This window comes from Triturus cristatus, chromosome 3_2 (assembly GCF_964204655.1).
Source record: "Triturus cristatus chromosome 3_2, aTriCri1.1, whole genome shotgun sequence".
Classification (NCBI taxonomy): domain Eukaryota; kingdom Metazoa; phylum Chordata; class Amphibia; order Caudata; family Salamandridae; genus Triturus; species Triturus cristatus.
In genome coordinates this window covers 77492753-77519055 of record NC_140584.1, presented here as the reverse complement: position 1 = coordinate 77519055, position 26303 = coordinate 77492753, and the positions used below count along the sequence as shown (strand labels likewise).

Below are 26303 nucleotides of genomic sequence, written 5' to 3'. Positions count from 1 at the left end.
TTTCAACAAAGATATCCTCCTGGCAAGGAAAGACGTAAAGCAATTTGGGGTACGAATGGGAAAGGCAGAACCACCAACATTGATGGATGTGAGTGGAGGAATTTCTCCATGGGGAAAAATTACCATGTAGGAAAAAACATTTTGCATGCAAAATTGTATGTCACAAATCCATATCTGAAAATATTACACACAGGACGTTAGGACGCATTTATCATTTGACTAATGCAGTACATAAGGAGGTTGATTGGTAAACATTTGCAGGGGTCAAGTACGAAAATTCCTGATTGACAACACAGGATTGGCAGCCTTTTACCCTCGCAAAAGAGGTTTGCTGTACAGAAATTCTCTCAGTATGTGGAATTTCCTCATTCAAAAATACAGGGATAGCAAGAAGGTTTTGGGGCGTTTTTAGATAGGTCCACCTGTGAATGCTGGTACACTTCCCTAGACTCCTTGGTTTGTGGATATTTACTAGTAGTTTGTAAGTGTCAACCCACCCTAAAAATGGATGCAGATTTACTCCTGCAAACAAATAAGTAAGATTATTTACAGGGTACAGCTGGGAGCAAATTCCTCAGAAAAAATAGGTTTATGTATGGGGGTGCCCCGGCTCCTAAAGACAAGGACCAATTACAGTCAATTTCGGGGTTAGCCGAATATTATTCGAGGTTCATACCAAATTTTGCAGACCCAACGGGGAATATGAGGAGACTTATAACAAAGAACGCCAAGTTTGTGAGTTGTGAGGCTTCTGAACGAGAATTTGTGCGGTTAAAATAAAGCATAGATAGCATTTGCCACTTCACTGAAACCTTTTGACACGAGTGACGCAAACTGAAAAACATGATTGCATCTGTGAGTGGAGATGATGAGAATGCAATACAGGAGGAATTCCTCTTGTTAGTAAGTGAGGTAGGAGCACTTGACCAGCCAGAAAACTCATTTTGCACCTTTACTGTAGACGGAGTAGAGGTGTGAATGATGGTGGATTCAAGAGCGCGCTACACGTTTCCTGGAAAGGATTTGAAGCCACCAGATGTTAGGTTGTTGGCTTACAGAAATAAGCCAATTGATCTGGTGGGATATTTCACTGGTGCATTGGAGTTTCAGGGTATCTTGTCCAACTCGAAGGTGTACATTGCGAAGAATGAATCTTGTTTATTGGGTTAACTGCAACAGAGGGAGTTGCAGATAATATTGTATACCAATCATCCAGATTAAGTGATTGGTGCCGAATCTAGATAAGACCCTATTCCAAATGGAGTATCCCAGAACAGATAGAAGAAGGAATTTCACAAAGTTTTCATCGACAGGTTGGGTTTGTTAAAGAGGTTCATGCATAAGATAGGATCGAAGGACAATGCTACATCTAAAGTACACAAGGCACGTCCTTGCCATGCCAAATATAGCGTATTTCCAGGATGACATACTAATATGTTGGTTGAAAACAAGGTAGTGCATGACAAGAGTTGCACGGTGCGTTATCAAAATCGTGTGACTGTGGATTAACAATCAAGTTGGACAACTGCAAAATTGAGAAGGATGGAGTAGAGTATCTGGACATTGGTTGGATGAGCATGCTGTGTCACATAGGCTGAAGTTAGTAAAAGCCTGTTGGACTTGGCCCTTTTTGCAGGGTCATCCTTGAACCTTTTGTCTTCCTCCTGTATTTTTTCCGACCTGTTGTTGGCAGTTTTATGACTCTGGGCACTTTACCACTGCTTAGTGCTAAAGTGCAGATGCTCTCCCTTTTGTAAATTCATGTATGGATTAGTGATTCCATAATTGGGTGGTTTGGTTTACCTGTCAGACCCTAGTACAGCGCACCAGGAGTACCCAGGGCTGGTAATCCAAATGCTGCTAGTGGGCTTGCAGCACTGGTTGTGCCACCCATTGAAGCAGCCTGTTAAAGTGTGTCTAAGGCTTGCCATTGTGTGCAGTCTGGTACTGCCATGTTGACTGGGCAAGCACACCCACTTGCCAGTCCCTAAACCTTCCCTTTGCTGCATATTAGTCACCCCTATGGTAGGCCCAAGGGCAGGGTTCATTGTAAGTATAAGGTTGGACATGCCCTGGTGTGTGTGGCATGTCCTAATAGTGAATTACATCCATTTTCGTTTTTCACTATTGCAAGGCTACCTGTTCCCCATAGGCCAGAATGGGCAGTTTGATTATTACATCTTATAATCCTAACTGACTCAGGGAATATGGTAGAAATTCAAGTTTAGTATGCCTGAACTCAGAATGATGAAATACATCTTTTAGTGAAGTTGGTTTTAACATTCTGTGTTTGAAAATACCACTTTTAGAAAGTAGGTATTTTCTTGTCTAACCATCCAAACCTGCCTCTTCTAGGCTGTGTATTCCTTGTCTGGTATTTGAGTGACAGGGGCTGGGGAATTCCAGGGGGCTGGGGAATTCCCAGAGACAGGGTGAGTCAGCACAGGGCTCAATAGAGAGATCTCCATGTAGATGGGTGGGAGGAGTTGCACCTGGGACCTGAATAGGGCTGTGCTTTCCCTCCCCAATGCTGGCTCCACCTCCTGTGGTTCGTCTGATGTCGCTGCCCTGCACTGTGAAAGGAAAGAAGGAGTCATGTCAACAAAGTGCTCCAAGACTGACCAGAACTGGTTTGGACTAGGCAAAGGCCTCTCTGCCTTCAGAGAACAAAGAGAAACTGGGTTTAAATATTGGGACCCAAACCCAAGAACTTTAGATCACTTTGGGAAACAAGAAGAAACCTTTGCTGAGGAGCGGAACAAGAAGAGACTGAGAAGAGACTATCCCTAAGCTTGAGGGATTGGCCTGCAGTGGTTTCCTGACTGCCAAAGAAAGGAGAAATCACTTTGTGTGCCCTTTATTCAACTTGTGAAGGATCTCCAATGGCTTGGAAAAGAGCTTGCCTCCTGCTGAAGTTTCAGGGACAACAGACTTCACCCACCAGCTCCCCAAGAGTTCTTTGGAAGTGCCTGCTGTTTTGCGAGGCTTTCTGAGGGACTGCGTGTCGCAAGGAGCTGGAAGCGCAACTCACGAACAAGAAGCGTGTCGCCGAACTGCCGCTTCACAACATGAAGCACCTCGCATCGCCAGAGAAGAGGATCGACGTCGCAGCAGATGCCACCGCATCACCGGGAAGCGTGTCGCAGAAGAATCGTTGAGTCATCGCAGGTCAACTGAAGCGCCTTGCATCGCCAGGGGAGAGGGTGGACGTCGCAGCAGACACCGCCGCATCACTGGGAAGCGTGTCACAGGGCCTGTCGCGGCTCATCGTCGGAGAGGAGGATCGACGTCGCATCAAATGCCGCCGCATCTCCGGGAATCGTGTCACAGGGCCTGTCGTAGCTCATCACCGGAGAAGAGGATCGACGTAGCAGCAGACGCCGCTGCATCCCCGGGAAGAGTGTCGCAGGGCCTGTCGCAGCTCGCATCATTGTGGAAGCAACTCGCATCGCCAGGGGAGAGGATCGGCATGGCAGCAGACGCCGCCGCATCACTAGGAAGCGTGTCTCAGGGTCTGTCGCGGCTCGCATCGTGTGGAAGCATCTCGCATTGCCGGAGAAGAGGATCGACGTCACAGCAGACGCCACCGCATCACCAGGAAGCGTGTTGCATCAAGAAGAAAGCGCCATCTTTGTTTCTTTGCACCAGGTCTTGCGTTACGCATCTTGAGGTACATTGAACTCTGAGTGTCGCATTTACCATCTTAAGAGAACTAAGCTAATTCTACCATTTTAAGTACAGTATTGTGGATTTTTGTCATTTATGGTCTTGTGTTAAATCTATATAAAGAATACTTATTTTTTTATATAAAACTTGTGTGGTGTCCATCCATAGTGTTGTTACTTGGTTACTGTATGTGGTCAAAAATGCTTTCCACACTGCCTCTGAGATAAGCCTGTCTGCTCGTGCCAAGCTACCAAGGGGGTGAGCAGGGGTTATTTTAGGAGTGTACCCCCTTACCCTGACTAGACGCAAGGATCCCTATTTGTCAAAGGTACCTACCTCTGCCAGCAAGAGACCCCCAAATCTAACAAAGCCATACAAGATGCCCCAGCTCCAAAAGACAAGGACCGCTTACGGTCATTTTTGGGGTTAGCCGAATATTGAGGTTCATACCAAATTTTGTAGGCAGGACAGTGAATATGAGAAGACTTATGACAAAGAATGCCAAGTTTGAGTGGTGTGAGGCTTGTGAATGAGAATTTGTGCAGTTAAAAGTGAGCATAGCGTTGGCCCTTCGCTGAAACCTTTTGACACGTGTGACACAAGCATAATTTGCACTGATGCCAGTAGTGTGGGCTTGGGGGCAGTGTTGATGCAGTGTCAAGGAGAGAGAGAGGTGACAATAGCCTATGCATCCAGACCATTGTGGTAGGCGGAATTAACATGTTCAACTATTGAACATGAGGCCCTGGCGTGTTGGTGGGGCACTTGCCATTTTAAATATTTGGAGGGAAACTGAGTTTGTACTGCATACTGATCATCGCCCAATTGTGGATGTCTTTACCACAAAGGGGGAAGCAGGGGAAAAGGATAGCTTCTGCCAGCATTGCTCCTTGGATGATAAGGATGATGGAGTATATGTATGTGCTGGAATATCTGCCTGGAAAGAAAAATGTGGTAGCCAACTGTTTGTCGAGGTTGCCAGTCAATTGTTAGGGTGAATGAGATTTACATGAAAAGGATTGGATGGTGGCTAGTGTATGTGCTGTGGAAGGAGGTTGCATTTCGATACAAAGGATGTTGTGTTGCAAGAAGTGTTGAAATATGTGAGAGATGGGTGGCCAAAGAGAGGAGAAGGTTCTATCTAGTCTGATGAATATCAGCAAGTAGATGATTAACTATTGTTGATTGATGGAATGCTGTGGAGAAATGAGGTGTTGGTGGTGCTGGGGGAGCTAAGAGGTCATGTCTTGTATCTTGCACATGATGGAAATTCAGGAATGAATGCAACCAAGTCTAGGTTGAGATCTGAATACTGATGGCCTGGCATAAACCGCGAAGTGGAACATAGTTTTCGGAACTGTTTGGTAAGTGCAGAAGACTGTGAAATACCCACCGGTTGTAATAGATAAGATGGTTGCTCTGTGGAAGAAAATTGGATTGGACATTTCTGGACCTTATAGAGTTCTAGATGCCAGATATGTGTATGCTTTGGTGGCTGTGGATGACCATTCTAGGTGGCCAGAAGTGAAGTTTACAAATTAGGTCAATATGTGAGAGGTGATTGTGTTTCTGGAAGAGCTGTGGAAGAGAGAAAGGTGATTGTGATCGATAATGGTGTGCAGTTTGTGTCATGTGAGATGAGAGATTTTTTTGACAAATTGGGTGTGGAGCAAGTCCATTCATTGGTCTGTTATCCTCAAGGTAATGGATTGGTGGAGCGGTGGAACAGAACTTTGAAGGAAGGATTGCAACTTGCTTTGGGTAAGGGTGGTTCATGGAGGGAGGCTGTGTGGAAGTTGATAAGAGAGTATCATACCACACCCAATAGGGCCACTAAGAAATCACCTTTTGAATTGATGAGGTGCATAAAGGCAAGGATGTTGTTGTCTGTTGGAGTCCAGAGGCAAAATAAGCGGATGAGTCTCGGTGGACTAGATGGCGGTGGTGCCACACATTTCATAAGGTTGGCAGTAGGAGATTGGGTGTGTGTGCTTTGTGGATGAAAAGGGAAGAAAGGAATGTCTACATTCTCTAACCTGTTACAAGTAAAAAAGGTGAAGGCACATACCGTTCTCCTGAGTGATGGAAACGCATGTGACAAATGTTTTTAAGCTGGCTGATTGCATTACCAATGCACCTTGGGCAAGAATTGATGTACAGACCAACGTAATGGTAATGGTAAATAAATGTGTATTGTCTTAGTTAATCACAATTTTGTCTCTTATATATAAACAATGATAACATTTTGTAATTTTCCTTAAAACCTTAAAATACTTTACATTCTCAGTTATAAATATACAAAAGTATACAAGAGTACTTAGCCTACAATAAGTGTGTTCTGCGTGTTAATTGATTAATGATCCTCTGTACAATCAAAGAGTTACCTTCCAAACATAATTCTAAAATGTCAGATAGTCTCATTTGAATTTAGTGGAACACAAAGTTTTTTAACCCGTCAGATCGATAGCTAACTGTTCTGTTTTCAAAGCCTGTTAGAAACTTTATCAATTGACAGTTCATTAGAATGTCAGTCGGATCCAGACCTGCTATTATTGATGATCTGCATGTCCTTATTCTTCTGGTGTTCAGACCATTCCTTAGTAAAGTGACACGTGCTGTGCGAAGTTTGGGACATATCCAGATTAGGTGGATGAAGTCCTCTTTGTTGCTGCCGCATAGCCGGCATTCTGTCGGCCCTTTATGGACCCAGGTTGGCTGAACTGCAATGGAAGGAAATTTGCCGAAGCGAAGGCCATCAGGCGTTGTTTTTGATGGATCGAGAATGTAATGCTTAGGTATGGTGCCAGCACAAGGATATTCTAGTTATTGATCACCATCCATGCATGTGTTCTCTTGCTAAAGATGTTTTTGTCAATTAACGAGGAGTGAAATTTTGCTGATTTGTTTATAGCGTGTTTGAAGAATGGATAGGGCAGATTGGTGTTCCAAAGCTCACCTATGCTAGTTGTTAGAAATGCTTTTTGGAGATATTGATTGTAAGGTGATTTTTTTTTGGCTTCTAATTCAGCCCACAGGGCTTTGTTCAACAAGGAGTCTGCTTTGTTTTGTTTCAATCGGTACCATAACTTTATAGTTGCATATATCCTCCCCAGTGTTTCATTTATAAAGCTAAATTCGAGTCTGTGCTGGGGTCGCGGACTGATGTATCTGAAAAACGTTTTTATATGTTGAGACTAATAATTTGTTCAATAGTTCAGAATCTTCACCGTGTAGCACAATACTGGTGTACGTTAGTGTTGGAAGCATTTTAGCTGTTATCACTGCAAACAAAGGTTTATACGATGGCCCCTTCAGTTTTTTTGCTAGGGTCCAGAAGGCAAACGTCAGTGCGTTTGTTCTCTGTAGCATATAAGCTTTCTGCTCTCCATGGTTCTGCCTATTGTCCATATAACAACCCAGGTATTTGTAGTTAGATACTTCCTCTAGCAGGTTACCCTCAAGTTGTATGTTCTGCTTGGCCTTTGGATAATTACTGATTAGCATTGTCTTGCTTTTCGATGTATTAATTTCTAGCCTGTTCGTTGTTATTAGAATCCAACATGCCTGTGAGTGACCTGCGGAGGCCGATCTTGGTTAGGCTCATCAGGACAACATCATCTGCATATGAGAGATGTGATAGAGGTAGCGTTCCCAGCTGGGGTGGATGGGAGTTGATCTTGTCAAGCTGGTGTGCCAGGTCCCCCATGAAAAGATTTAAAAGGTGCAGAGCCAGCACGCATCCTTATTTTAGACCTTTAGTGTTGATCACCTTTCTTGTTAGTCTTGAGCCATCTCCCAGCTTTGCTCTCATCCATGTGTTGGAATAAAGAAGCAGTATTCATCTAAAAATCCTCTCAGGAATTTTCCATGCTTTCTGATTTTCCCATAGGAGATGACGATCCACACTGCCAAATGCAGCCTTGAGGTCTATGAAGCAAAGGTGCAGTTGTTGTTTTCTCCGTTTATACTTGTCTGCAATTAAGGAAAGTGTTAAAATGTTTGTGATTGTCCCAATTCCTCTTCTGAAGCCCGTCTGGTTGATGGGGATCAGATTGAGCGTGTTTGACCAGATAGTCAGGTCTTCCAGGAACAGGGAGGCATAGTACTTTGCTTCTATGTCCAGTAAAGCGATGAATCTGTAATTTGCCGGACAAGTTCTGTCCCCTTCTTTATAGATTGGTGAGATTATTGAACCTTGGCAGCTTGATGGAATTTGGTTCAAAGTCTCGGCTTCTTTGAACAGATTCGCTAGTCTCCTACTCCAGAAGGATGGGGAGTGTTTGAAGACTGCTTGAGGGATGCCGTTTGGACCTGGTGCTCCATTTCCTTGGCCTTTCAGTATTATTCTGTTTACGTCGTCCCCTGCATAGGCAGGCCTGTCTGATCTTGCCATTAAAAATTGAGCACTGGTCTCGGCGCCATACCATTGCGTTTCGTCTGCTGGTAGTTCTGTAGTTGCGTGTTTATGTATAATGCTGTCTTTTTCATATCTGGAGGCAATATTATTGTTCTTCTTGGTCCGGATGTTTTACGCACTCTTCTTCCTTACCAACTGGGAGTTACAGGATTGCAGTTTCTGTAAATCTTTTTGTTAGAAACGTTGCCCAAATGTATTCTTGTAGATTTGATGATAGAGTTGTCACAGGATGACTCAGATTGTTTGTTGTTTCCCAGAATGTACTTGAATTCGTTTTTTTTGTGTTGTATAGTAGTTTTACCCAAAAGTTGTCCTCACTTCTTCTTTTATGATCCCATGGCTGTTTTTTGTATAGTTTCCTTAGGTAGCGTACAGCTTACCAGCCTGTGTGGTCCTGTTCTGTTCTTTTAAGTCTCCTGACGGCTTTTTGTAGTTCTCGTTTCAGTGTTAGGGCCTCTATTGCTGGTGGTGTGTTGTTTTTGTTTCTTGGTGCCTGTTTCGGTTTATCAGGCATTAGAGTTGTTAGTTTCTCAGTGAAATTTCCGAGTCTTGTATCTTAGTTAGACCAACGTTTTCCTTTTCTATGTTCAGCCTTTGTAATTTGATTTGGAGCTCCTCAATTTTCTCTTTTGTCTATTTCAGCCGTTTCAGGTCAGTTGAGTGGATGCATTCCTCAGTTGCCTGATTGGTCTGGTGTTTTGGTAAGTTTAGATTAAAGTAAGTATGTTGATACGCATGGTCGCTCCTGGTGGTTAATTCAATAAAAAATAGAGAAAGAAAAGGCATTAGTGATAATGAAAATGCCGTGTAGTCAAGCCTTGATTGCGACTTCCCTCAAAAAAAGGTATGTTTTGGCGAGGTGTCTTCCGGTGTTCTGCCATTTATGACTCCCAAGCCCAGGTAGTCGAGCGTTTTCACCAAGCGTTGTCCTACGAGATCGGGGCGAGGCGTCTTACTTTGAAATTGGGGTTGTATGATCCAGCATTTATTATCTGCAGCTAGTTTCTCATCCTCGTATGGGGTAAAGATTACGTTTGAATTAAAGTCTCCTGTTACAACTATGTCCCAGGAGAGATTTGCGCTCTTATGTTGGAGATTATGGCTGTTAGCAACGCATTGTGGGCTTTTTTCTTTTGCACCGTTGGATGTGTATAGGTGTTAATTAATAGTCAAGTTCTTAGTTTCCCTTTTGCAAGTAGCGAAAATTAATTGCATGTTTGGTCCAGAGGGGGCTATCTGCTCTGATAAGATGTTAATAGCTGTGGACACATAGACTGCTAGACCGCCTTTTGGACAACCGTGTCTCCTGTGTTTCTCGGCTGGTGTGTAAAAAAGACCAATGTGCTTCTGAGGAAGGCCAAGCAAGTAAGATTCTGACTATGAAATGTACTGAGGCTTATTTGAGCTATCAGCGATTTTCCATGTTTTACCGTTCGGCATGTCTTTTATTGTAGAGCCAACATGTGTATTTCCACGCTGTGTTATTTAAATTTTTCTTCATGAAGTTGATAAATTACTTTTATTTCATTTCATTTTGACTGTTTATAGAGTATTTGTATTGTTGCCTTTACGTTATCCTTGTATGGTTTGTGGGAAGGGAGGTGTGTGGCATCCTGCAACATGTTTTGCAGCGTTTTTAGCTACTTTTGATCTGTTTAAGCTGGAAAAAAATATTTTATTGTTAAAATCCGCAGATTATGCAGCAGATTGTCGATTCTGTGTCAATTGCTGCAAATCAACATCCACCAATTCGCACAATTCCCCAGGCCCTGCTCATATACCACTGTGACTTACACTTTTCTCACATCTATGCGCTCGTATAGTTTTTCTTCGGAAGTGGCAATAATTCCTTGCAAGAACGAGCTGATGCTGAAATTATTTGTGTGGCTTTCTCCAAGTTAACTTTAATACTGTTTTCGTAAAGACTTTGAAATTTAATTTTGGCTTACCTTTTTTTGCAACAATGTAAAAGGGTACGAAAACACACATGCATACATTTTATGAAGGGTTGGTAATGAGTATCTGCGAGAGTTACAGGAAGCTCGCAAGAGAAAAACTTAACATAGCGCTTCATTGTTTCACAAACTTTAGAGGACTAGGCCCTTACTGTCAGCTACTCAGATACCTATGCTAAACATCAAGCGAATGTAATACATGTTCTATCGGGTCATGGAGACAAGCCAAAATGGAATGTGATATTTAGTGGACATTGGACCACTTTACAAAGCGTTAAGGGAGTGTGGCTGAAGTTTCCAGCTTGTGACTGATTTTATGGAATATACAGTCCATGATGGGGAGAAAGTCTGTGAGTCAATAAAGGTGGACACCTGGGCCTAATTCATTCATGCTTTAAAAGGGGATAACATTACTTACGAGTGGCTTGTGAAGTTTTGATTTCTCCTTTGGAAGTGGTCAAAGTTAATGATTTTCTGCACTTTACGACATTGTTAAGTTTTTAATGTGTTTCTCATTATAGAACTGGTGAAGTATTATTGTCAAAAGAAGTGAAGAAACTCCTACATATAAAGAAAAAAAGGGGGGTGCACGGATCAGATAGTCCAGGGGAACTTCATCAGGGCTTTACTTAATGTTTCCTGTCTCCATAGTATTTCAAAGACATCCTGAAAAATTCACGAGGTGCATCGAGGAACACGCCGTAACACTTGGGACACTGTTCAGGCAACTGCTGGAATCTGAGGCGCATGTGAAATAGACTGCACCTCGTAAATTTTTCAGGATGTCTTTGAAATACTATGGAGACAGGAAACATTAAGTAAAGCCCTGATGAAGTTCCCCTTGAGGGAATGAAACGCGTTGGCTGACCACTTTTTATCAACTGAAACTCACTTATAATTGAAATAAAGAGGACATTTGGTTATAACGCTTTGGCTTCTTGGACTATCTGATCCGTGCACCCCCCTTTTTTTCTTGATGCTTTATTGATCTGGAACACAGTAACGCTGCTCAACGGCTGGCGTGCGGGGTTGATTGTACAACTATTAGTTTGCCTGGAACTGATGTGAGGTGTGGCAAGAAGGGCCCGCCGTTGCTGCAATTAGAATATTAAACTCCTACATAGGTTTCACTTATTTTGTTGAAAAATAAATGTACACAATGGTACTCTGTTTGATATTTCTCCCAAAAAAACAATTTGGGCGACTATTTGCCAGATATGAAATGATCTTTTGACACAGAGTTTGCTTTTGGCTTCCAATGTTTGACAGTAGGAAGAAAAATAGATCCATATGTGTGTTGAAATGTACTGCATCTTTTAAATGTCGAATTTACTTTTTTTAATTGTATTTTATCTCACCATATTTGTTGTTTGTATGCAAGGGATCTTAAAAAGGAGTTTGTCAATATGTCTTCATGTTTGTGTTTTCCTTTTTAATCTCTAGCTAATCTGTCGGCCTCTGTGCACTTATTGCTACCTCTGAGCCTCCTTTCCTCTGTCACCTGCATCCTATCCCAGTGCTATTGCTCTCTCTTCCTGTGTTTCGTTCTTATCTTGCACGCATCAGCTGTTCCTATTTCGAAAATTAAAGTGGTAGGAAGGTTCAAATTTACTTCATGCTATGTTTACCTCAGTGTCAGTATTCCAATGTTTTATATACATTTATATCATATAACATCTGAAAAACATTATGCTTTACATAGTGGTGAACATCCTAGTAATGAATATGAAACAAAAAAAATGCAATTTCCTTCTTTATTCAGACTATTCACTGAACAATTTTCCCTCCAATTATCAATATAGGTGACACTACGTACAACTTTGAACGTAATGGAAAGAAATGCAACACAACCAGTACTCTCACTGTGAGATCTTACAGCGAAAAGTCTGTAGCTGAATGTGTTATTCACCATGAAAGCCTGGGCTCTAGAGTACTAAGTGCCCCTTTCAAATTCACTGATGTCTGTAAGTACTGAATAGATTTAGCGACACATCTGGGTATACTTATGTCATAGTAATTTCTTTGTGCGCCTTTGTCCATTGTGAGTGTGTTTAGTTTTTGTGAATGTGCATGTGTTTCCAGGTGTTTGATGATGGCTGGCAGTTTGGGTTATTTGCAGAATTCCTCAAGGACCCTTTTCCGATCAGAGACATTAGCATGGTCCAGAGAGTTGTATGCTTGACTTTGGCAAATCCAAGGTTGTGAAGGATACAAATTTGAAACCTGGCAAAGCAGACTCAGGCTTCCTGCCTTCTGAGGTCAGAAAGTTGAATGCCTTGAATTGCATAATGGGAAGATCTGGTATTTAGAAACAGAAAAGTACAGTATTAAGGGTATTATAATAATGTCAATAATAATAATTAATATTATTAATAATAATAATCCACCCCTGTTTATCTCAACACACCCTCTTGCTGTTGTGATATTGAATTTACAGATGTACGGCACAGTATTGTATGAGTCCCTTCATTTTGTTTTGCAAAAATGACCACAATGTAATCAGGAACTAGAAGAAAAGTTTTTAAATGCTAAGTAAACATATTTACTTATTTGCATGGGATTAGACTTAAGATCCTTTTGACAATGTTGTATTTCAAAATAATTTAAGTCCTCCAACCTCTTCCATGTCTTTTATATTTCAATTGACAAATGCTTTCACCTTAAATGCTCTATCTCAAAATCCATGTTACAAATATTTATTGTGGTTAAAAATAGAATAAAGGATAACAGAGATTCAGGGTAGATCAGTTTTCAGTGTGAGATAAGAGTCAGGTGGGGAACGTTGAACATTTTCTCGTGACTACTAATCATTGTCTTGGCAAAAAACACTTTGATGCGGTTTTTATAATTATGCAAAACATTCTCCATTTCTCCCAGTCAAAGTGATTAATGAATTATATTTGATAGATTTTATAGAGGGTCTATATTCTGATGACAGCTGTGAATCAATTGCAGAAACTGAAAATCTCTTTCATATAGAAAATTGATGATAGATAATTAAGAGGTTGCAGCTATCCCTGGAACGACAGTCTGACATTCATTTGTTCCGTTGTTTCTGATTCATGATCTTAGGTACTATCTGCTAGGAATTCTTTGAAGACTGGTCTCTTAAGTGGCCCTTGGTGATAACTGTGGCCTTCGTCTATGTTCAGCGTAGCACATTTGTACTTTCCATGCCAACCTTGTTTTTAGCTGATGGAAACTGCCAAGAATCCAAGGAGAACGCCAGGAAATCTACAGTAGTGGTTGGCACCTAGGATACTCCAACTTGCAAAACATTCTCATGCAGATTTTCCACAAGGTGAAACATTAACTTGTTGATATATTTCCGATTAGTACAATACTTTTCCTGTGGGGAAACTTCTTCCCCAATACTGTCTCTGACAGAAATATATTTTCCAAGTTTCCATGCTTCGAAATTACCTGCAAGAGGTATCCAGATATGTATAAAATTATATGTTTTTAGATGTTCACCAGTGATGAGACCTGAACCTAAACTTAGGTTGGGTAAAAACATACCAAACAGATAATATTTCCACTGTAATAGGTGCACTTTATCACATAAATCTCAGCATATTGAACTCTGACTCTGTGTATAAAGATTTTGTTTCAACAATCTCAAAATAGATTACATGCAAAAATGTTAATGGATCAATTCCTCAGTGAGTTTGAGCTGAGATTTCCGTATGAACTATTCACCGCAATAATGGCGTATCTCACTGAAAATCTGCATAATTTCATTTTTCTGTTTCTGTTTTGATTCTTGGGTTAACCTCTTCATGAATGGAGGTGGAAGTGGGCTATTGAATGAAAACTTGGAAGATTCATTTCTCCCTCAGGCAAGAGAGGATGGGCTACTCTACGTGTTCTCTGGTTACAATATAGTGTTGTAGCCCACCGTAGCAGGCTTTACTGGCCATTAAACATCCGCTCCAGCTTTAAAGACCCAAGCCGAAGCCGAGAGCCTTTAACAAGTGAGTTGGCCAGTAATGGCTGCATAGCCGAGCTACGACGGGCTATAAAGCTATTCAAACATTCTGCCCCATGAGAGCAAAATGTTCTAATTAGAAATACGAAAGCGTCAGAGTCTGAGGGGTTGAAATCCCACTTAGCTCCAAAGCCATGGTTCACAAAGCTCTTGCTGTGAATGTTCTATGGTTAAAAGCCATATGCAGGCACACGTCTGTTAGCTGTTGAACATTCACAGCGAGAGTTGTGAAAGGCAGCTGAAGTCAGCCCCTAATTTAGACCAGCTTCACCGAACTGTTTTTTGTAGTTCACCCACGCCAGGGAGACCCAGGAGCTGAGCAGCGTTCACCCCTCCCTCCTTCTGAGGCCCTAATGACAATGAGCAACAGGAGAAGGGAAAAGTGAAGGCTGCTTGTGTCCTCCTGCATGGCCTCTGCCTTTGACTTTCCTCTGCCAAATAAATAGATTTCGAGAGGCAGGGGAAAGAGCGAGGCAGGGGAAAGAGAAAGGCAAAGGCTGTGCATTAGTACATTGAAATGTTGAGAGCAGCGGGTATATGCCAGTTCATGTAGGCCACTGCAGCTCCATTGTCTTCAATGGAATGAAAGAAATGAATGAAAAATACATTTGTAAAGTGCATAGCTACCCTAAGTCGTCCCAGCTCTGATGGAGCTCTCAACATTTCAGTGTTCAAATATAGCCTTATAGCCTGCTGTAGCGGGCTATACCGGCCATTAAAGGCCCGCTCCAGCGTTAACAAGGGAGCGGGACTTTAATGGACGGTATAGCCCAGCTATGAAGGGCTATAAGGCTATTAGAACATTCTGCCACTAGAGGGCAGACTGTTCTAACAAATAAAACAAAGGCCTCTCGGAGCCGGAGGGGGATTAAATCCCCTCGGGCTCCGAGAGGCCTTTGTTCACAGCAACAGCTGTGAACAAAAGCAAAATTGGAATGTTGCTCTGCGGGCTTTTACCGGCCCGTAGAAGCACGGAGCACTCCATTGTAGTTAATAAGTGCTCCACATTCCAGTGTTTTAATAAAGCACAATTAGATTTGCATGTCTTGCCTCAAAGCTTTAATTTTGTTTTTCTCCTTCTACAGTGACATCCAGTGGAGAAGATGGCATAGACTTGAGTACAGATGGATCCGGTTCTTATCTCGAAGAGTCTGGTAAGAGAAACAGAAATGTTCAGAAAAAAATGCATGTTTAGATACATACAAAAATATCTTAACTATGTGTACAATTGATTTGGCCAACATTTATAAATGTACATCCAACAACTAACATTAAAGAATCATTTTTAAGCGATGAAATGACAAAACCTAAGATTTGCTTGTATGCTTCAAATTATTTTATTTAACTTTAGTTTCCAACTTTAGAAATGTTATCATTCTAAACGTTTATTAGGTCATATGAAAGGACCACTGATGCCCCTTTAATTGGTTTTATTCTGTTTTTCATAATTATTGCAGATCACATAAGCATTATTAGAATTTTTCTTTAATCTGTGCAGCTAAACAAAGAATTTCACATTTATTTATAAGGATATCCTCACTGATATAAAGGCAAGAGCAGAAGAATTTGATTTAAATGAACTAGCGTGATTCCCAAATAGCCATAAAAGCTGGTGAATCTTTTCCTCAAAACAAAATGGTGTGAAGTCCAGTGAAAACCTGCATTTCTAGACACATTTCAGTATGACCAATCAACACTTAGCTGTAGATCTTTAGAACCTGTTTCAAAGCCACAATAAATTACTCATCAAGCAATCTAAATGTGTTTTCACTTCCAAAGATCACTTAAAACAAAATCCATAGCAGTGCTAAGCACTTTTCAACAGTTGTGCAAGTCTTTGTGCTTTTCCTCCCCAACAACTGTAGCTCTTTCTGCCTGGGCAGTAATAAAGAGTTGATCTCCATTTGAACTTGGTAACAGAACTCATGAATTACCTCAGATGTTGATGTCACATTACCCCAACACTAAATCAAGTGTCCTGACTTCAAATCTAATAAAATATTATGTTCAATACTGATGTCTTAAACTAGAAGATATGAAACATGAATTATGTTCTTACCTGGACATCAAACTGAATCTATTTAGCAAACAATGAGCCATAGGGAAAGCAAGAGACATGCTACTCACAATCACCAGATGCAAAAAAACTCATGGTTGTTAATTCTATAGAGCTACTTTGAGACAAACCCTAACACATCCAATCAAGGGCACATAGACTGGAATTTTAAGGAAATTATTAAAGGCTCCCCCTTCAAACTTCCAGTCCCAAGACCAATCCATGATCCTTCATGTATCAGTCTTACATTGCACACTCATGATGTACATTGGACTTTGTCTGAGGCAACAACACCTAAATAGTTTATAAATGTACTTAAGGACTTTTGGACTGTAATGACTTATCATCCTGCAGCCACTTAAGAACTTCAGTGATTTAGGAGCTCGTAAGGAAAAGCTTAGTCTCAGAACAGCTCAGCATCAGGTAGTTTTGCTGGTACAGGTTAGCACTGGCCTCAAGGAGAGATTCATGTATGCCCATATAAGGGAGATATTTATTGTATGCTAGTGAGTGTGGAGCACGCTCCAGGAAAATTAGAGGTCCAGTTCAGATCCTGGTATACTAAAATCATCTTAAAAAGAAAGGCCATCAGCTCTTTCCTAAATCTGAAATAATCTAGTTGACATCCTGAAGCATGGTCTAGTTTGTTTTAGAAGTGGATGCCCAATAGCTTTCGGATCTTCATCAGTGCTATGCTGAAAGAAACACATTAGAATACAGTTAAAACACCTACATACACTAGGGTACACAATGGTATGGTGGGGTACCCCTGTTATTGGCATGACCTACCCTATAAACCCCTAGTATATAATAGGGCAGGAGGATTGAAACTACCTAGAAGTTCCTAGTACCCTGGGGCATGCAGTTTAGAGTCCAGCAGCTCTTTTTGCACTTGCATGTGTGCACTGCTGAAGCCTGAGGTCAGTTTAAAAGCAGCACTGGGTGTCAGTACTGCTTTTAAAAAGTCAATTGTGCCCAAACTCGACTTTGTTTTGGCATATTATGGACCCCCAGGGTCTCCCCTGGGTATCCCAGGTGTGGGGGGTCAGGTATTTATAAGGTATACCCTTATAAAATGAGCTTTTATATGCCTGGGTAAAGTGAAATTTTACTCCCCACATTGTGGTACACTGCTACTCATATTCTACTTTGATGCTAGGAGCACTGTAGAGGGAGAATCTGCAATCTTTCTACAGATTCAGAACCCCTAAAGTCTCCCCTAGTTGCACATGGGGTGGAGTTCCTGTAGATATAAGGCAAGTACTTATAAAATATGTTTTTGTAAGTCCTGGTGCTGGAAAAATGGCCCAAGTCATTTTTTCCCATTGCAAATCCCCTGTTACATAGGTTAACATGGTAAGCAGTTAGTGATTAATAACTATGGATAGGAGAAGGATAGAAATGCCATTCAAAGACTTCCCAGAATGGTATTAATAAATCCAACAATATCATATTGTTGAATTTCTCCTAAAGTGTACATACAAGAAGTTATAAGGCTTTCTTGTTTGTAAGTCCAAATTCAGTCTTCCAGTGGTCTGCCCTGATTGGTCAGAGTTAAGTGGATTAGCCAGGCTGCCTTGTAGAGTTGATAAAGAGCCCCTAGGGCTGACCAGCTCTGCTGGGAGGGCAGTGTGCTGTTCCATAGGAATGCGAGGCCAGGGGGAGGAGTCGTAAAGCATGGTCTTCAAAGAGGAGAGCAGAGGCCAGTGTCATTTACAGCTCTGAACTTACCACCTCAGGCAGATGGTAGGATTAAGGAAGGTATGAGCAGATATAGGGGGAGAGTCTAAGTAAATTAGCCATCCTAGGAGTGTGTTTAGCCAGCTCTTACCTCCTTGATGGAAAATCAGCCATTATGGATTTGGAAGATTTGATGCACTCTGGGACAAAATAATGCCACACTCTACAGGATGTGGTCATAACTTTGAGGAGTTACCCTGCTCCCATTGGTCAGAAGTGACTTCTTGCATCACCCAGAGAACTTGGAATAAGGGGTAGAGCCCTCCAGATCTGCTGCTTGAAACTTACTGAAGCATGAAGTGCCCTGCTGAGAAGTTTTGCTGTGCAAAGATTTCTAAGGCCTGACCTCTGAAAATTGCACCATCTGAAACTACAGCCCTATGGATTATTTTGCTGAAAAAGAACTAAAGAGTGGACTCCCTGAAAGCTACAGGTTAAAAGAGCTAAACTGGATCATCACCAACTAAATGTACACCATTAGTGGATTTGTAAGGGCTTTGTACCAGTGGATTGTGGGAACTGACGTCCTCAACTTTCAAGGACCATCTTGGAGCTTCCAGACCCTTGGAGTAAGTTTGAGACACTTTCGGACCTCTTGAGGAACGTCAGGAAGAAGTTTAAGAAGTTTGGAGAACTTTGGAGCAACTTTGAAAAAAACCTCCACAGAGGGTCCGACTCAACCTGGTCAGCCAAGCTGCCTGCCTTCAACCGCGAGCCGGCCAAGCCATCCAGGTTCGTCCCGCTAAAAGCTCCATGGGTCCAACTTCCAGAGTTTGACCGGGACTAGAAGAAAACTGAAGCTGGCGAACCCTCACCGGATCCGGCTACATGAGGAGCATCGAGAGACCCCGCGAGAAAAAGCTCTAGAAAAGTATCTAAGTCCGCTCGTAGAAAAGGTCACTGGGAGCAACCGCGAGAGCCAAGCTGCCTGCCTTCCACCGCGTGTCGGTCTAGATTCCTGAGTTGTCCCGCTGAAGCAATCTTGAAATATTTTCAAAGTCCGCTCCAGGGAAGTTGAACGGGACCTTGTCACAAGTCAAGCCGGCAAACCCTCACCGGATCCGGACTGCCTGGGAGCTTTGAGGACCCTCTGGAAGAAAAGCTCTAGAAAAGTTTCTAAGTGTGAAGGTAGAAACTGAGACCGGGACCTGCCGAAAGCTGTAGCCGCTCAGGGGTCCATCGCACCCGGCCTGAAACTTTGCCTTTGTCCCCGTCTATCGCAAGCAGGTAACACAATATGGTGCTATAATATTCAAAGTGCTATATTTTATTAAATCTTTGAAAATTCATATCTCCGGTCTCCTACATTGGATTGTTGTCATTTTGGTGTCATTTTAAAGATAAGAATATGTCCTATATTTATGGATTGGTGTTGGATTTTTATTATGTGTTGTGTCTTAATTATTCACTTAAATTGTGTTTTTAAATGCTTTACATACCTGTCTTTGAAGTTAAGCCTTTCTGCTCGCAGCCACGTTATCAAGGGTTGAGCATAGGAATAATTTTCTAAGACCTATGCTGAGTCCTACCATGTGTTAGTGGCCTTATTGCCAGTGGCAGACCTACATTTGCCCCTACCAATAACCCACTTTCCAACTCTAAAATCTAGACCAATCGTCATGACTTTCGCATGTCTCATGCTGTTTCCGACAACTCCTTATCACTCAGAAATCAGTTCCCACTTTGGTCTGCTTTATTACCCAGGTGACTATGCAACAGCGCCCCTAAGACATACCCATTGGCTGAAACATCGCAAGAAATCAGCTTTCTGCCTTGCGCACTACTTCCATCCTATATCCTTTAAAAAAATGAACGTTTAATAAGCATCAATATAAACCTGCATTTCCCCATTGGTTATAGTCATTGCCAAAGAGAACACTCTTAACCAACAATCCATCAATACAATTACTCTTTACAGACACTATTCAGCACGTTGTCATTTGTTGAACAATAATCTGTCCAATGAAATCACTCAAAATCGTAAATGAACTAATCAAGTCAAGCAACATAAAAAAATCTCCTTTATGCATCACACACTATTTCCTTCATGTATGCTTCAAATATAACGGGGTCACCTCTACAGCCAAAGCCGCAGTACAACAATCCTCCTATCTTATCTTCTTTTACTTGTACTAAACTGAGTCAAATCAATACTGGTTCAATAAACACCAATCAGTCCACTCTCTTGTACACCATTATCATTCGCTGACATATAGACCAAGTCACCCCTACTCAGTTTGGCATGTGTCCTCTGTTATTCCTCCAACACACAAGTGCTAGCATGTTTGCCGCTTCACTCAAACTCCTTCCTTCTACCTCCTAACTGGTTGAAAAGCAAGTACACATATAATTCCAAAATGTCACCGGTGTATTGGCATTAACTTCCATAACAGCGATCATAAAAAGTAATGCAGGTCTTTCTCTACTTTGAGGTTGCTCAGCAGAGCCCTCAGTCTGCCAATTCATTTTGGCTCTGTTTGACAAAGCCCCAATTCAACATCATGGTCTTTGAGTAATTTTTTTTCCATTTCTTTGTAACCCATGGAACTTGATGTTAGTTTTATCTGGATGACACTCCCTAATATGCTGTGCTAATGGGGGTCGTATGTCCTGATTCCTTACCGCTCTAATATGCTCTTGTATTCTTAACTTGAGCATTCTCTTTATGCGTCCTACGTAAATTTAGGAATAATCACAGATCATGACATAAACTATGTAGACACTGTTGCAGTTAATACATTGTTTGATACAGTGTGTCTTCTCATTATTTCATTAAAAACTCTTAAGTTTGTTGAGACCAAATTGGCACAGTCCACCCACACAAATAAAGCTTTAGGAGGACTTGGTAAACAATAGTCACATTTGAGCATGATCGGTGATAAATAATTTCTAGTAACCTTCTCCCTCACAGTACAACATCTCCTATACGTCCAAGAGTTTTCTCAGCAATAACTCCATTTAGACCCAGTGATCTAAGTAAGAGAGCCCAATGTTTTCATAGTATCTTTTAGATAGCTTATGTTCCTGACTATATGTAATTATTAATGCTAATCTATTACCACTATTTTTTTTTTAGAGATGTCGTCCTGTCCATGGTCCGAATTTTTTTCTCAGCCTGATCTAACAGTGTATTATTGTACTCCTGAGTATTTAATCTCTTCCTTAAGTAATTATCAAAACTCTGGTCCTCACTACAGTTTCTTCATAGCCTTGCCATCTATCCATAAGGGATCACCCTGATGACTGAACTAGGATGGAAACAATTGGCTCGTTAAATATTGTTAATAGTAGTGGTTTTCCTGTGCAAAGTGCTCTGAATAGAATCTCCTCTTACATACAATTCTACATCAAGGAAACTCATTCTGCTGTTGCTATAACACATAGTGACCTGCACATTGTAGCTATTATCATTCAGAGATTTCCAAGTCCTCACTTGAACCAGTGCATACCATGAGGAATCATTTATAAATAGATGTATTCCATACATTTGCCTACTGTTGAGACCTCTTACCACCATCCACCCCTGACTTCCCTCACAATCCCGGAACAATATCCACACATGCCCCCTACAAACCCCATCACCATGCTGAAACTCCATCCATCCCTGACCCCTACACTCCACCAATTACTGAGTTTAAAAGCCCCTTCTTTCCCTAAATTCAACCCATCCCTGAATCCTAACAATCCCTTACCATGTCTAAAGTACACTCATCCCTTAACCATAAACTCCAACCGTCCCTAAACTCTAAAACCCTTCTTCGTTGTAACCTCCACCCCTTCCTGAAACCTAAAAACTCCTTTTTATATCTTAACTCCGTCCATTCATGAACTCTTAAAACCCCTCACCACCCCTAATCTCCACCGATCCCTGACGCCTAAAAAAGCCCCTCCTCTTTCTCTAAACATCACCCATCCCTGATCCATAACAAACCCCTCATCATCCCTAAACAACACCCATCCCAGATCCCTAAAAACCCTCGCCACCCATAAACACCATCCATACAAGACCCCTAAAAACCCTCTATCACCCCTAAACTCCACCCATCGTTGATCCATAAAAAAAAACTTTTTGCATCTAAATTCCACCCATCTTTAAACCCTCAAAACTCCTCACCATCCAAAAGTCCACCCATTTCTGAACCCAAAACTGTTTCTGTCCTTAAACCCAATTCATCACTGCTCCCTAACATCCCTCACCACCCTTAAATTCCATCCACTCCTGAACCCTAAAAACCCTTTATGACCCGTAAACTCTACCCATTAATGAACCTTAAAAATCCCGCACAGCCCTAAACTCTGCCCATCTGTGAACCCTAAAAACCTCTCAGCGCTCCTACACTCCACCAGTCCCTGAGCCCTAAAAACACTTTACCACCCTAAAATGCTACTCATTCATGAACTGTAAAATCCCCTTACCACCCTCTAACTCCACCTATCCCTGAAGCCTAAAAACCTCTTTCTATGCCATAACTAGCACATCCCTGTTCCCTAAAAAGCCCTCTTTACCCCTAAACATCTTCCATCCCTGAAACCAAAAACCCCTCACTACCCCTAAACTCCACTCAATTTGAATGTAATTCTGGATTTTTATTTAAAATCATCTTTCCTTTACAAAGTTTTCTTTTCATGTGCAATTTGTAGTATTTGCTTAAAATGGTCTTTCCTTAAAATTGGTTTTCTATGATTTGGTTTCCTCCAATGCAGTTTCTCAGTTTTTGATTTTTGATTAATTCATATACATCAATGCAAGATACAGGAAATGCCCCAACACTTATCCGTCTAACATTGCTGCTTGTACCATGGTGATACTTATGGGTGCAGATACACAAAACAGTTTAGGATATCATTGAGGGGATCATAGGGCGGACAACAGCCTCTATCAGAAGCTGCATTGCCTTCTAAAGTCTTTGACGCTGTAAGTTATGGGCAGGATACTAACTATTCCTAGTCTTCTATATCGCTTTGCTAGCTTACCTGTCCAGCTGCCAGTATGGATGTTCAAGGAGCTCGACGCCATCTTACTAGACCTGGCATAGGGTTTAAATAGACATAGGGTTGCATTGCATAAGGTCCAGCTCCCCATGTTAGAGTGCAAGTTAGGAGCCCCAGATTCTAAGCTTTGTTGTACAGCATCCCACCTACGATGAGGTGGTAGGTGGTTCATGGCACCCCTCAAGAACTGAAAATTACATGTATAGCTCTGGATGACGTAAGTAGGATTATGGTGAGACATACATGGTAAACTTAAATCCTGATCTCCTGAGGACCACTCTGTACATTTGGGCCAAAAGTTTGATATGGATGGTCCTCGTGCAGAGCCTGACAGCAGTAGGTGGACAGAATGGGTCCCTCAGATTAGCGTCTTTGACATCAGTAAACAGGTGACCACAGTGGGAGACAAATACAATGACAGGGTTCTCAAGCAATTCCACAACTTAATGTGCAAGGATGGGAAATCGGCGGATCAGTTCTTATCTCACACTATTATCAGCTGGGAATACATGAGCTTTGGGGCTCAAAAGTCCTCGAGCCTCCACACGTGGAGCACTGAATTTACAACTCGCGCCAAGGACCAGAAGGAGAGTGGTTTCACAGTTATATGCAATTTTAATAGGCTTGACCAAAAGAAAGTTGGTGCTTCAGGGGAGAAATGTGTAGGAATATAGGCAGGGACCTCAAGGACGGGGACTGTATATTAACATTAAACTATACTCCCAAGGAGTCCAGAAATACTAGATTTAAAGTACTCCAATTCAATATCCTGCATAAGGCATTTAACACCGAAGCATGAAGGCAGAATATATTTGCTTTCAGCGATGCGGAGGCAAAAATTCTAACTTCGGGCATTTTTTATGGGCATGCCCGATCATTGGGTTTTTGATTGGGACTCCAACGCATCTATTGAAGGACTGTATAAATTTAGCATATCCTACAAGTGACTCCGGGAATTTACAAGAACTCAATCAGTGAGCAGCCTGGTATGAATGGAATGTGATAGTCAGTGGATAGCCTGTTCTCAGGACTCCATGACCCCTTGCCCAGCGGGCCCCTAAAATATCCTCCTATTCATACCTTCGAGGGTTATGCACCTGCATTCGGCAGCCCACTTAGCACCCACGCTGAGTATCTCAGTCCAGCTGAACTGCCTGCATCTTCCTTCTCAATTGATTATCACTCATCAATGCCTGAGGGGAGCAGGGAGAGGCAACTGGTCGGACAGGCTGTGAGAAGCAATCATCCCGCAATTCCCACTCTACATTTCAATGCACACAGACAAAGAAAAAAGCAAGTTTCAATGCCAAAGGTTCTCTCCTCGTGCAGTACAAGGTAGTTCTTATATTTCGTCATAGATTCGTTTTCTTCCATCGTCTTTTGGAAGTAAATTACTAGCAAAATGACTTTTTTTTATAGCTTGGCATCCTGAATTGTGTTTTACAGCCCAAGCGTCACAATGATTTCTGAGAACATCTTTCTCCTCGGGAGAACATTTTCACGTTAAAAAGTGGAAGGATGACTTGACCTTGTGATTGGCTTGACCTTGTAAGATCTGTGTTACGTGGGGACTCATGTTTCTGTAAATTGCGAGAGTCTGTGAGATATGCATAACGTGTGGACTAGATCTGCAGAGGTATGCTTGTGTCTGCAGGGCCTGTGTACTGCATGAAGGCTAATTGTTGGTCAAAGTAGCTTTGCTGTAATAGGCCCGCAGGGCCGGCTTTAGCATTGGGGGCGCCCGGTGCGACAATCTTTGTCGGCGCCCCATATGACCTTCTTCTCCAAGGATCCCCTCGCTGCCACTCTCCAACGGTGTCCCTTACCACTTCCTAGACCCGCTCACACTTTTAGCGCTACTCAAAGCAATGTAGGTCATCAAAGCATTATATCACACACACATAATTTAAAGAGACAATGAATGGCACAGCTGTGGCAAATCATTTCCCCCATCCTCATTATCTTTGCATTAAGAAATGTAAAGAAGGTAGGGGGTATCTGAATGTATGTATGAATCGGAACCAACACCAAAGAGACACCAGATGTACAGAACTGTATAACATGTTGATGAGATACGCAGTAAAGAAACAAGAAGTGTTGAAAAGTGTAAAAGTGAAAAGATGGTTTCGAAGACACCGTAGATGCATATAAAAGGAAATCAAATATGTTTTTAAAAAAAATGTAAAGAAGGTAGTGGGGGATATCTGAATGTATGTATGAATCGGAACCAACACCAAAGAGTCACCAGATGTACAGAACTGTATAACATGTTGATGAGATACGCAGTAAAGAAACAAGAAGTGTTGAAAAGTGTAAAAGTGAAAAGATGGTTTCGAAGACACCGTAGATGCATATAAAAGGAAATCAAATATGTTTTAAAAAAAAATGTAAAGAAGGTAATCTAGGAAAGTTCTCTACTCACAATCGCATACACTAAACAGGATAATTACGTGTGTACACACATTAAACTGTAATGAAAATAAATGGCTTATGTGGCTTATGCAAGAACTCACACCAGCAATCTCACCCAGGCGTATACACTCACATACAAGTGTACAGTCATACACAGAGGCCTACTCTGATGCACTGGTACAGTATTTAACACAGCCAGGCAATTAGAATATAATTTACCATCAGCCGTAACTGTAAGCATGTATAGTACGGAAGCCTCCAAACCAGCATTCAAGCACTACAGATTACAGTGTTCTGTCAAATCTAAAAAGGAGAGCAACGTTCTCAACTTTTCAAAACACCATCAACTCAGGATGAGTTTTGTAAGCCTCTGAACAAATGAACTGGCAGTGCACACCGATTTAAAGGCATACAGTGCACTCAGATATAATTTCGACATACACACAGGTGTCTCAGAAACACACATAAACACTGATTTGCATAATCATAGAGTCACACACACACAAAGAAAGATGGAATACATGTACACGAGGGCACATTGTAACACACTCAACCCCACAACTTCAAAAGGGATTTCCCTTTATCTAATTACACAACATAAATAAAACAGATGTTCCAAGAGCTACAGCTAGGCCTTACAATGATTCACTCTTCTCCAATGGCCTGCAGTAGGGACTTATTTTTACCTCATTAAACTATCATTCCCAGCATGTATTACTCAGGAAGATAGCAGCACTGCAAACCCATACTGGTGCAGAGTGCGCAGACTGCTGCCCTACAGGGAAACTGGGCGGTTTACAGATGGTCTGGGGAAGAGTCGAAAAACAAACAAAGTTGCCAAGGGCATTCGACGCAGTATTCCCTTAATGTTCATCGCTGCGCAACTTCTACATTCCAAAAGACCAAAATGCATGTCCGGACACCTGTTTTTAGGTCTCGCCTGACCCAGCGCATGCGCTGGTCTGGCGAGACTTATTGAGAGGGCTTCAAAAAGTGCTACTAGGCCAGCCTAGAGCTACAGTGCATGAGCGCGGGCGCGCACAGCGCTTTACCGCAATTACTTTCACTTTTGCGGCC

General features: G+C 41.8%; 1 protein-coding gene across 1 annotated transcript in view; it reads left to right on the top strand.

Moving 5' to 3' along the window:
* The window catches only part of CRTAM (cytotoxic and regulatory T cell molecule), a 108718-nt gene that overhangs the window by 33714 nt on the left and 48701 nt on the right, over nt 1-26303 (top strand). Inside the window, exons 5-6 of the mRNA XM_085646767.1 lie at nt 11841-12002; nt 15112-15180. Coding sequence (XP_085502893.1) covers nt 11841-12002; nt 15112-15180 — 231 coding nt within the window. The remainder of the gene's footprint in view (nt 1-11840; nt 12003-15111; nt 15181-26303) is intronic.